The sequence below is a fragment of the Stigmatopora argus genome, chromosome 7 (genome assembly GCF_051989625.1).
Source record: "Stigmatopora argus isolate UIUO_Sarg chromosome 7, RoL_Sarg_1.0, whole genome shotgun sequence".
NCBI classification, from domain to species: Eukaryota; Metazoa; Chordata; class Actinopteri; order Syngnathiformes; family Syngnathidae; genus Stigmatopora; species Stigmatopora argus.
In genome coordinates, this window is record NC_135393.1 from 7,479,499 (window position 1) to 7,492,946 (window position 13,448).

At 39.2% G+C, this 13,448-nt stretch overlaps 1 protein-coding gene across 1 annotated transcript in view; it reads left to right on the top strand.

Annotated features, from left to right (window-relative positions):
- Positions 1–13,448, top strand: part of sdk1b (sidekick cell adhesion molecule 1b) — a 226,628-nt gene that overhangs the window by 69,010 nt on the left and 144,170 nt on the right. Inside the window, exons 3-5 of the mRNA XM_077604254.1 lie at positions 6,288–6,444; positions 11,274–11,380; positions 11,457–11,604. Coding sequence (XP_077460380.1) covers positions 6,288–6,444; positions 11,274–11,380; positions 11,457–11,604 — 412 coding nt within the window. The remainder of the gene's footprint in view (positions 1–6,287; positions 6,445–11,273; positions 11,381–11,456; positions 11,605–13,448) is intronic.

Consider the following 13,448-nt stretch of genomic DNA (forward strand, 5'->3'; position numbering starts at 1 on the left):
TGGCCAGCCAATTGCAGGGCAAAAGGAGACAGAAAACCAATCAGGCAGGCTCTCACTCATACCTATGAACAATTTAGAGCAGGTGTCTCAAACCGATTCCACCGAGGGCCGCAGTGGGTCCTGTTTTTTGTTCCAACCGATCCAGTGCTGACATTTTAACCAATCAGGTGTCTTCTAAAATAAGTAGCACCTGGCTGCAATCAACTGATAAACCTGCACCCACTGCGGCCCTTTGAGGACCGGTTTGAGACACCTGATTTAGAGTGTTCAACCAGCTTGCCATGCATGTTTTGGGGATGTTAGAGAAAACCCACGCAAGCCCATGGAGAACATGCAAACAGCACACATGAATGTCGGAACCCATTGATCTCAGAACTGTGAGGCCGTTGCTCTAACCCAGGGGTCCCCAAACTTTTTCCTGTGAGGGCCACATAACCTTTCCCTTCTCTGATGGGGGGCCGGTGTCAGTTTGTAACAGAAAAAGTGTGACTATCGTAGGGGAGCTTAAAAAATTTATTGTTTTCCAGAAAGCCACACATAACCAAATAACCCTTTCCAGGTTCTTTACAGAAAAAAAGTCAGGAAACAAATAATAACACTATTAATGAAATAAATAATAACTAAATAACCCTCTCTGAGTTCTTCACAGAAAAAACAGGAAATAAATAACACTATTTATGAAATAAATAATAACTAAATAACTCTCTCTGGGTTCTTCATAGAAAAAAAAGCCATGGAACATTAACTTTATGTTGTGCCATGCACAATCTTAACAGATAAAAGTTCAGCTCAGTTGTCAGAGCAGAATCTCTCTCACGTCAACACTTTGCAGCACAATGCTTGATGGTGAATTAGGCAGTGGACTCGTAGTGGGGCGGTGAGACCCCTTTTTTCCAATTCCCGGTTCATGCGTCCCATTAGACCGCGAGTTTCGCCCACAATGCTAGGAGCCCCGTCAGTCGTGATGCTAGCTAGCTTTGACCAGTCCAGGTCCAACTTCTCCATGGTTTGGCACACTTTTTCAAAAATATCCTCTCCCGTTGTAGTCCCTTTGAGACTTTGGAGGGCTGCCAGATCCTCGCATATCTCAAAGTTTGCGCTAAATCCACGAATAAAAATGAGCAGTTGCGCTGTGTCTTGCACGTCCGTGCTTTCATCCAGTGCTAATGAAAAAAAGTCAAATTCTTTCGTCTTCTGCTGCAGCTGGGCATATACCTTACTCCCGATTTCTTCAACGCGTCTGGTGATTGTACTTGCCGACAGACTTACGGCATTAAATGCATCTTTCTTCTCGGGACACACCTCCTCCGCGCCAGCATCCATACATTTCTTAACAAACTCTCCGTCAGTGAAAGGCTTACCGCTGCTTGCTATCAGTTTAGCAACTTGAAAGCTGGCCCGAACGAATGCCTGGTTCAGCTGAGCTTGGCGTACAAATGTATTCTGCTGAGATACTAGTTCACTTTTTCGCTTTGAGTTTGTCTGCTCGTATTTGGCCTTGGAAGCTATCGTACTTGTCTTTGTGACGGGATTCATAGTGTCGGCGAATATTGTATTCTTTGAATACTGCCACCGTCTCTTGACAGATGAGACAAACAGCCTTTTCTTTGCATTGAACAAAAAAATAATCGTTTGCCCACTCCAGGTTAAATACCCTGCATTCTGAATCAATTTTTCTCTTACCTAACTTTTTCACCATTATTCCGTTCTGTCTTTGACAGGGTGGGGCCGTGGATTTTTTTGGGGGAAAAAAAAATTCTGGATTTTTTTTTTCCAAATAGGAAATCAATCCGATAGCATCTCTGGTATTGTTCAGAGGGCCGGGCCAAATGTGCTGACGGGCCGTATCCGGCCCGCGGGCCGTAGTTTGGTGACCCCTGCTCTAACCACTCTTTGCCCTGGGTCTCCCAATTAGTGGATGTGCCACTCTAAATTGTGGAACTACTTTTACAGTCATTTGTGTACCTTTTTGTTCCAGTGTAATCCTCAGCTGCAGTGGGAGCTATTTATTTCATCCGCTTTCAAAATACCAGAAGTCAAATTAAATGACCAAATTGTTCCAGAACAAGACTGTTTAGTTCTGTTTTCCCAATTTCTTCATATCACCCACACACTTCAGTAATTAATCCAATAGAAATGCCCTAACAAAGTTTAAACATGTTGTTTAAAACATGTTTAGTGCGCTCAGATTTTTCATTTACCATACTGCCCATTAACACGAGAGACTGTCCCCCCTGACGATATGTGTATATGATCATTACCTGGGATTTATGATTGATTTATTCAAAATTATGGTAAACCTCAATATTTAATGAATGCATGAAGAATATACAAATTTTTAACATTTTTTTTTCTGTGCTACACCCGTTCAGTCAGCATATTCGGCATAAAAAAAAAATGTTATTCGGGTCTCCCACTGTTTGCTCATGTCTGATGTACCCTCATCAGGCGATCAGAGCTGACAGTATCATCTAGCATTTTGTGTGTCCTCCAGCAGAGCATATGTGCCCTGCAGGGTGGTCCATCTCAGAGAAATGTCACTGATCACAGTCGCTTCCATCTGATGGCTCCACCCCTCTCCCTCTCTTGGTTGTTCTATCTGTCCATCTCTTTCGAATAAACGTACACAAACATACACTTAACACAATATTAATAAATGCCATTGAATGCAATGGTCAGAATCTTCATTTTCTCGTAATTAGTCATTTACGTTATGAATACACATTTCCCTAGTAGCATGTTTGCATTGATGAATGCCTTAAGGCAGAGATGTATATATAGTACAGCCAATACAAATTTAAATAATGCAAGTGCCATACTAAAATGCAGCAGTGATTAGAAGTATGAGTGTTTCGAGTTAGGACTGTGGCCACGCAATGAAAAAAAATATTTAAAAAAACCCTCATACCTAAAGGGACCACCGCAGGCTTTAAAATTGACCGTCAAACGTGTGATTAATTCTGGCAACAACAGTTTGCTTGTGTGCATATGCACCTGCTTTCATTTTTCTGCTGCAGACTTCTGCTCTGTTCTGACATCTGTCGATCAGGGAACTGGGGATCAGTCAGTCACCTGTCGGGTCTGATCTGATAGCTATCAGTCACCGCTCACGTAGAGTGTGATAGGATGAGGCACAGATGGAACCCAGGGGTCTGGGGGAAATGATGTGTAATCTCTTGTTACACTTTTCCTATTGTTAGCATTTTAATGATAATAGTAGCAACATATTGGCACTGCCTCCAACCTTCTCTTTGGGAATTGCTGGAAAAGAAAAGGGGATGTGTCATCATAGCTTCAAGCCAAGGAAACGTTTTGTTCCTGTGTGTGCATTGTTTTACGCTCATCCAGGAATGGAACATCTTATCCTTAAGCCTGTGGCATAGTTTCCCCACCTTGTTCAGCCTTCACGAGTCAGCAAGTTTGCTGTACGTGTTTGTTATTGGACCACTTAATCATGAGTTTAGGTAGAACTCTTTCTGTGTATGTATGTGTATGTATGTATGTAATACATACATATATACATACATATACACATACATACATACCTACTATGTATGTATATATGTATGTATATATGTGTATATGTGTGTATATGTATGTATGTGTATATGTATATGTATGTATGTGTATACGTATATGTATACGTATATATATATATATATATATATATATATATATATATATATATATATAGTGTATATATAATGATAAATAAATAAAATGATAAATAATTGTTCCATGAACAGCACAGATTGAAATCTTGACTATGGACACATTGTATAGCTTCATCTAAATAGGACCTAATTTATCATCATCATTAACCCCTTCACCTTGCATTGTCTCATTAATTGCCTTTTACCCCAACTTCTTTGGCAAGGTGTTAACATGCAAAATAAATAATAAATCATAAATCTTTTCCCTTCGCAACCACTGTGCAGCGTAATTGCATGTTTTAAATGCCTATTAAAACAAGTGCAGGCAGATTTATTAGATCAAAACGGACTAGAACTCATTTCCACTCAGTAATCAAAAAGTCGTCTTCTGAGGTAGGAAAAAAGTGCTTAGCTCTACAAATTGCTACTGCCTATTAAAAGTTAAATTAGACATCATAAAATAAATTGATTTACGCATTTTCACCCCTTCATCCACATGCGGCAAAAATGGGTGTGTGTGTGTGGTGAGATAACCAATCAGTATGCATCACAGCTGACAGTCAATTCTATCAGCGAAGTAACACGACAGGGGTGTAGCTTTATGAAGATTAAGAAATTTTGCTTGGGTGATTCCCTCCAATAGTGACCTCTCCTACTTAGATTAAACGCCACATGGTTTCTTCTGTGGATAAAATCCCTTTCCTGTGGTTTTGCCACCACAATCGGTTGACTTAATACATACTGTAGACCTTTCATGACTCAATTTTGAGGTTTGAATCCTTTGCTGACCATGTTAACCCCTCGCAATACAGAAGGGCTGGAATTTGATGATATTATTAGTCAACTGGACTTTATAGCCCAATTGACTAATAATACTTAATAACACTTTCTAGTGTCCAGAAATTGATGCTGACATGTATGTTGTGATTTAATTGTACACTATTTTGTGCTAAAGATAGAAAACAAAGTCACTACTGTGGACCAAATTCTTTTAATAATACATGCAATACATTCAAATGAATTTGACAAAATTTGGACTTGTGAGGTTTCAGCAAAACACACGGAGAGATGCTGAATGGTTTATTTTTTTAACACCTGTTGGATCATGCCATATTCCATCAAGTATGACAACAGTTGATACAGTGACAGTAAATGTTGTTTTTGTGTGGGTGTTGTCTTATACATTGCAGTATATACTGCATGGGGTTATCATTAAAATACTTTAGTTTGACAAAATGATTTGGTGATTAACCTACACTTTGTGATACTGCCCTTGGTAATTATCACCATTCTGTGGTCCTGCTGCGCTGCTGCAGGTGGCGGCTAATCTGAATTTGTGCCCCTTTTTACATCTAGTGCATAGTTGTATGTTTTTTCCTTGCATCACCAAACATCGTGTTTCGATGGGGATGTTTTGGCAATAAGATTGCTAAATTTGAATCATGAACACATTACAATAATCTTCCAAAGAATTGCTAACTACTTGAGGAATACTACATGTTTTTAGTTGATGCTTTTACTCAAACAGTGACAAGAACAGGGCTGATCCTGAGTTACAGTGCACCCTAGTTCAGTTACAGCAATGAGTAGGCACAGGCCATTTATTAGTTGGATAGGTGCTTAAGGCATAAGGTCTGAGAAAGGTTTGTTGACAGCAAGTGACAAAGACAGCAAAGTTCTCTCAGATATTTGCTAACGTTAACCATCTCCATCTTTCGTCTAATGGATTTGGTTTTAAAGCTTAAGGTAGGATTATAGGGCCAAGAGGAGTGGAGCGGTCTATGAAGAAAGTGCACATAAGTGAAATGGTGGGAGCACTTAAAGAACACGCTTCTATTTTTACTGTGCCTTCCTCTCTAAGCCAAGTCGCATGGCCTAATAAACTGTTAAGGTTGCAAATCTGCTTCACAGACAAACATACACGAAGTAAGATGAGTCATGTCACTGGTCCAAAAATGATAGAAGTAGCCAGAGTATCCAAAATAATTCTTGGAGGTGCGTTAACGCCACTGACTGTTTCCATGTCTTTCTCAACTATCTTTAAGACTACACTCATGCTCACATATATATCAAGTGTAGCTGGAACATTTCCCTAGCGTGCACAGCGAAGGCAGCTATCAATCCAAAGTAGAGTCGGCGACCAAAAATGGCGAAAAGGGAGGTAAATGTGGCCCTGGGAGCTCCACTGGGAAAAAGGAGTATGGGAGTAAATGTAGCAGAGACAGAATGAGAAAGCTGCTGAGAATGAGGAAAAAGGCTTCGGGGTGAAACACTTTTGACCTTCAAGGGGAACGCAACCCAGATTCATTTTTTATTCAAGAATATATAGCATGTTGTATGCAGTATGTGTGTTGTTGTTTTAGTTAGTATTGCGTTCCTTGATTCTGAACATGCTAAAACCTCTGTTCAAACCATCAACTAGTAGTAATGCTACTTAAGGTAAATTTGTATGTATGCCTTACTTGTTAAATAGAGTATTAATAATGCCTCATTTAATCTCATCTCATTTTCTGAACTGCTTTATTCCTCCCACAATTAATTCTTGTAGTTATGATATATTTTTCCATTTGGTTTTGCTTTTTAAAGTGCATTTTATTACATTTTATTAAAAACATGTTTCTTGGTGTCTTTTAGAGGTGGCACCCTACCTACGAGGGCTCGGGTTGAGACAACAAATGGTGCTGGAGGGCAACAGACTGGTGCTGACCTGCTTGGCTGGTGGCAGTTGGCCAATGCAGTACCGTTGGTCTCTCAACAGCAGCAACATCACGGACTGGACACCGCAGTACAGGTCAGCTGACGCCAACTAGCTGTCTTGACCTGGTTGGCTTCCGTGTAGGAAGTTAAATAGAATCCACCCCCCACCCCCCAAAAAATTGCATACAAAACCATTTTGTATATATAGTATATTGTACTTACAAAATTAATTCATTCCAGATGTGGATTTTTAAATAAGGAGGGACATATGTACATTGCTTTGCATGCAAAGACATTTTCCAAAGGTGTTGAATTGTGAGTACTAGCTGAGTAAAAATATGTACACATGCACTTAAGCACACGACAACTTAAAAACACTTAAGAAACACCAATGGATGCAGGCACATGAATCGGGAACACGCGGCAGCAGCTGCTTGGCCCTTGTCCTGTTAAAAGATGAAAAGTGCCTGGAAAAGGAAAAGCCATTCAGATATGTGCAAAAATTGGATGCGATATGTTTATTTATTTATTTAAACATGTCAACATTGTTTGCAATTTAATTGTGAGGAAAAATGCATTAGATATCTCCTTTCACTCGGTGACAAATACAGGAATAGCTTTTCAAAATTCTGTCCTCTTTCTCCATCTCCCTTGTTTGGTTTAATATGAGACAAGCTGTTCCTGTTGGCAAAACTGTTGCTGTGTCTTAATTTTTTTCATCATGATTTAAAACGCTGACAAACTTAGGAGATCTGAACGTCTCAGATGAGTGTGAAATTGAGATAGCGGGTGGTGTTGGGTAACACCTTGGACAGTACTCAACATTCTGGTAGCTATAGTTTGATGAGGTCGACACTATGACAGATTGGCAGGGTGCTGTGTCTGTCGTCTTTGCGCTGCTGTCAAAATTCATAACAAGTGATGTGAGAACAAACATGGGAGAGGACGAAAAGCCATAGGATTTATGTGATGTTTTACCTTTGGTCAACCAAAGACTGATAAACAGCAACTTTCCCCCCCAAAAAATTATGGAATTTATGTACAAAGTCAGTGTGGTAGTTCTCAAAAAGGTAATGGTTCTCTCTTCATCATTGGTATGGATGCCAGGCATCCAGCTGGAATCTCACCCAAGGATTGCAAACCTTTAACTACACTAGGCAAATCAATCTCTCAACCCACTTGTCCAATGGCCAATCAGAGTGAATAGTTTAACGCAGCAAACAATAATTTAATCAAGTGTATTCCATTAGAAAAAATAACAAATTGAAAAAAACAAACACATTTTAATGTTGGCTTCAGAATTTCAAATAGCTGTTTTTGACATTTTTAAATGCCACTAATATTAAAGCCAAGTGCAGTATTTTAGAATTTGCCAGGAATTAAAGTGGGGTGCCACATGGATAATTGAGAAAGACAGTGACATATTGCCCAGGTATGGAAACTATAAAAAGTATGTGCCTATTTTCTTAGGTACGTTTTACTTGTTTTGAGTGTAAGCGTGTTTGTGTGGTAGGAACGTGGCATGACTTTTGGGCCATTTTTCATGCATTGCTTGTGGTAGTTATTTTCATTTTTTTAATTGAATCATTGTTTTCTGTGTTAATATTAGTTCTAAGAAATTTGTGATTTGCATTTTACATTCTTTGAGCAACCATATTTCACATGATAATTTAAGGGTCAACTAAGATGGTTTGAAAAATTACATTCTGGTATTGAATTTAGAATGATATCAAAGGTTATGAGAATGAATTTAAAAATAAATGAAAATGGAAAATCATCTTTTAGTTACTGCATCAACACAACTGAGAATATTCCCTGCGCCACCAAATTACCAGACCGTCTTTGACGAAAAAAATTCGTAGAGATTTATATAAAGTTTATACCATTTTTTTCTTATTTTTAAAGACTCAAAATAATAATAAAAAAACAATACAACTGCTGCAAATGCTCTATTGCTGTGAAAAGATACAAGGAACTGGAAAAAATATATAAATAAAAGATAAAAGCACAGTTTTTTCCCCCAAACTCTGTTCTAAGCTGCACATGGTAGAAACACTGAGCCCACCCAGTGTTCCGGCTCGAGCAACAGTCCAGGTCGATTCCAAGTTGCCACCGCCAGTAAAAGCTGCTGAACCTACTCTAAATCATTTTGAGAATTGGGCACTGCAAGCACGGCTGGGACTGTCACCAAAATAATTTTATTGATTGGCAACTGTCAACATTGAACTATGAGTTTAGTGAGAAATATAACATCTTAAGTTGCAGGGTGATTAAAAACTACAGTGACAGCTTTGCTGCACTTGTCAAATAGAAATGTAATGAACCCTCGTATAAAAACCGAAGAGGAAGAGCTACTGTTTTATTATATTATGTGCTATTCCTGATTAAAGTGAGTTATATGAACCTTTTAAGAGGAATGCCAGCATCCAAACAATGCATATACAGCATTCCAAAGTATGTGTGTATAGGGGTTGTGCTCACAATTTGGCATCATGCACTGACAGCCTGGGAGTTAAGTACTTGGCTGCCCTATTATTCATAATGAGCCCCTAAGCGATGACCAGTTGTGCGCCTGTGTTAGTGTGCATATTTGCATTGGTGAGTTTGTCCAGTGTGGTGGCAACCTGGATCTAATGCCAAAACTGCCATTAGAGAAGGCCTGTCCATTTAAAAGCCATTGATAATCTCTTAGGGGGGAAATATCCCAAAAAAATAAACATGTGGATGCTAGCCCGGCATATGGGTGCCAAAAAGTAATGCTGCAACTTTAGAACCAAACAGCAATCATCAAGCTCATTGTAATGCTCTGCATTTTCTTATGCATTGTAAAAATGCATTTTATTTGTTGTTATTGGTGCAAAGGAGTTCATGGTAATTGTAAATTTATCAAATAAAACATCATTTTAGACATTAGTGAAACATTTTTATCACCCTTAATAAAAAATTTAGTCTCGAAGGACTCCTGAGCCGATATTTCAGTGACATCAACATGGTTAACTGGAGAATCACATTTTTCTTTAGGTGTGAATGTGAATACGTAGTTTGCTTTTCTCTATATGTTCCCATGTTTATATGTCTTTCTAGTATTTCAACATGTATCCAAAGTCTGCTAGGATAGGCTCCAGCACACCTATAGCCCTGGTGAATTGAAGTGGTACAAAGAGTAGATGGGATACGACTGTACACCCACCCACCAGTCTAACGCCATCATCAAATTCGCTGACGACACCACTGTGGTCGGACTCATCTCAGGAGGGGATGAGTCGGCTTACAGAGATGAGGTCAACAATTTGTCTTCGTGGTGCTCGGTGAACAATCTCACACTGAACACCACGAAAACTAATGAAATAATCTTGGACTTTCGCAAACACGGCACAGATCTGGCCCCACTCCTCATAAATGGAGTATGTGTAGACAGGGTCCAGTCCTTTAAATTCCTGGGGGTCCACGTCACGGACAAGCTCTCATGGTCTACAAACACCACGGCAGTGGTGAAGAAGGCTCAGACACGACTCCATTTCCTCAGGGTACTTAGGAAGAACAACTTGGGCTCCAATCTTCTGAGAACCTTCTATAGAACCACTGTAGAGAGCATCCTGGCGTACGGCATCACAGTGTGGTACGCTGGAAGCACGGCGGCAGACAAAAAGGCCATGCAGAAAGTGATTAACACTGCCCAGAGGATTGTCGGCTGCTCTCTGCCCTCACTTGAAGACATTGCCAGCCCGCGTTACATCAGCAGAGCCAAGAACATCATATTACCACCCTGGTCACTATCTGTTCCAGCTGCTGCCCTCTGGCAGACGCTATAGGTCCAACAAGGCTCGGACAAATAGGCTTAAGGACAGTTTTTTCCCCACATCCATCAGACATCTAAACTCGCGCTAACATACCACACATTCCCTTCTCCGGCATAATGAATAGATGTTTGGTTGGTGATCTGCCTCCTACTAGCTGACTTGAAGGAAGGTAAGTGGCAGACAGGAAGGTAAGTGTCAGACAGTGTGCGGTAATCGAGAGGTAAGCGACCTGTATCCACAACAGCGGAATGACTAATTACAAGTCCGTAACTTACACTTATTTAGGTCTTTTGCCGATTAAACGTAGCTTATGGAGAAGCACCATCAATTTCGTCACACGCAGTTTCTGCGTGTGATGACAAGTAGGCTTTTTGTGTTGTGGTAATGACGACATGGCCTATGTCCGATTATTATTATTATTATTATTGATATGAATATATTTATTCCATATTTTCCATTAATTTTGATTGCATAGAAAAGATAATTTCCTTCTTCATTTTTGTTTGAGTATGCTTCTCCCGTCTTTCCTGTGTGACGAAGGACAGGGCAAATTCTTATCGCAACTTTCTATTGGGGAAAATTTGATTCTTGGTGTGATACTTTGACATGTTACAACCCAAATCAAACAGAACACAAATCGAGCACTACATGAAAACATATCTGGCATTAAACTTGGACCAAATCTATCATAATGATCGAATGTTTTGCTGTGGTGACCATTGAAGGTATAAGCCGGAAGTCAGTCAGTCATGTTATATAGTTTATAGGCATCTGGCCTATAAATATTATTTGAATGTGTTATATTGCTGTGGCCGAAAAGGCGGGATTAAACAGACACACCCTCAACACTTCCAGCCCCTATCACCACCGCCACCACACACTGAGTCGCAATTTGCTATAAGCCACACACTAAATTTATTTGGAAAAATATTGATTTGTATATAAGCTTCATTTGACTATAAACCTTATGGTTCAAAGTAAAGGGAGATAATAGCACATTATAGTCCAGAAATTTTGGTAATTGTTGTTTTGGACTTATGTGACTTTCATTTTCAAATCAGCTCAAATTCAAAAGCTTTCTACAAGATAAACTTAGCTGTCATCATTTTTGTCTCTTGCATAGGTTATTTGTGCCGTCACTTCAGAGGACGGATGCTGGTCTTTATCAATGTACAGTGAGGAACAGGATGGGTGCCATCATTCACCGGAGAACGGAGGTGCAAGTGGCCTGTGAGTAATAGAAACTGTGACAGTAAAAAAGAGCCTCAATGCTATGACTTGCAACTTAAGATCTTTCTTTCACTAGTTATGGGAAGGTTCTCGGGTGCAGAGCAGAGAACGACAGCCAGCCAAGGCCATGCTGCTGTCATCAACCCACCTCCCCTGGCATCTTTTCCTCAACCTTTGGTCACTTGGTACAAAGATGGGCACAAGATTCTTCCCAACAATCGAATGTAAGTACCTCTCGTTAAACCTGCCTACCCATCTAATGATTTTTAATTTATTTTTATTTTACTTTTTAACTTATTTTTGAAATGGTGTGAGCATTATATGAAAAAAATGGGGTGGGGATGAGATGGTAAGCTTTCCGGAGGTCAGTCTTCCAGAAAGGAGTGGGTGAACAGGGAGTCGAGAAGAGGATATTAATTTTTTTTACAGTGATTGCATTTAGGGCTCAGTAGTTGATGAATGGTCACAAATCGACGTCCATCTTGCCCTACGAAAATAAACCCTGCGCCCACCAAGGAAAAGGAAGGACAGATGGCTCCGGTGGCCAGGGATTATGTGATGTATTCTTCCATCTCCTCCCTATCAGGTTGCGAGATGGAGAATACTCTCCCCGTTGGAAGGGCTGTTCCCAGAAGGGGGTCGGTGGCGGAATCTTATGGGTGGTTTGGATTTAGCGTAACCTAGTGCATTACTTTTCATCTATTATTGGGATATTTAAGTAATATTGGGAGCAAAAGTATTAAAATTATGAAATTTAAAAGCGTTACATCACTTATTTTTACATCAATCGAATCAAAACTTGTTTGGGGTTGCCGACATCAACTTTAGCAAATTAGATTTTGTAATTTTTTGGAGTTCATTTGATTCCTGGTCATAAACATTAACGAGAACGATTTTATATTTTTAGTATAGGCGGCATAGTTTTAAATGAGAAGATTTTCAGATGGTGGTGTGCCTTGAGATTTTTCCAATGCAAAAAGTGTGCCGCAGCTCATTAAAGGTTGGGAAACACTGCACTACACTATGTAGTTTCTATATATTTTGTAGTTTCATTTTTGATTTCTACGTACTCTTTTAATCTTCTTGTGTGTTTTAAATCTATAGTCCTTCAATGCAAACTTCTAATATACATCAGGAGGTTGAAGATTACTTTAATCTGCTTTTGTAACTCCAGGGACATCTGCATGCAACATGTTGATTTGTTTATAAGCAGGCAAGTTAGCATATCCCTTTTCACTACATATTACTCCCCCCAGCCACCACTATGTAGCCTGAAAATTTTTGGTTGCCTCTGGAATTAATTTGGATAAAAATATGCAGTTGGAACGTACTCGTTGGTGAAAGATGGGAAGCTGTCAGGTGCCGGCATATCTAATCACTAAGAGCACTAACTGCTCCCGGGCGTGCAATGTAATAAAATTGTCTGTGGCCTCTTTGTGCACGTAAATGGGCAGTCTGCTCCTTTTTTAATCCTTAATAGCACTTCCCCAAAACTCCACGAGGTCATTAACAAATAAACTCATTTTTATCATGTATCATTTCTATCAATAGCTTCCAGAACGGAAGACTAATGTAAGGTGAGGTTTTAATAGACTTATTATTTTAATTTTACCATAATAGAATAGGTCCTTTTAATTATCTCATAATTTGATGACAGAGTTCATCTTTGAACTTCTGTAAAATAACAATTTCAAGTGAAGGTGAAGCTATATAGTAACTCCTGTTTTATCTGTTCAGTTAAGGATTTTCATTTGAATGTGTATTGATTACTGCTAAATCTCCAATTATATGTCTCTCGTTTCACCTAAAGTCCTTGAAACACTTTTCACTCTTCAATTTGTCAAAGACAAATTCCGCTCACTCCTTTTTTACAAGGTATAATTAAAATTTAAATCCTTTTGTTTAGAACTGAACATTGTTACAATATGCCATAGTTACGTAAAATAAAGATACTGATCACTGAGATTTTACTGCTGAAGATGTAATTGCGCAGTAAAAACACCAATGCTATAAATGTATGTTTGAAGTGATTTGTAGAAAACACAAACAAACCAAAACTCTACAAAAA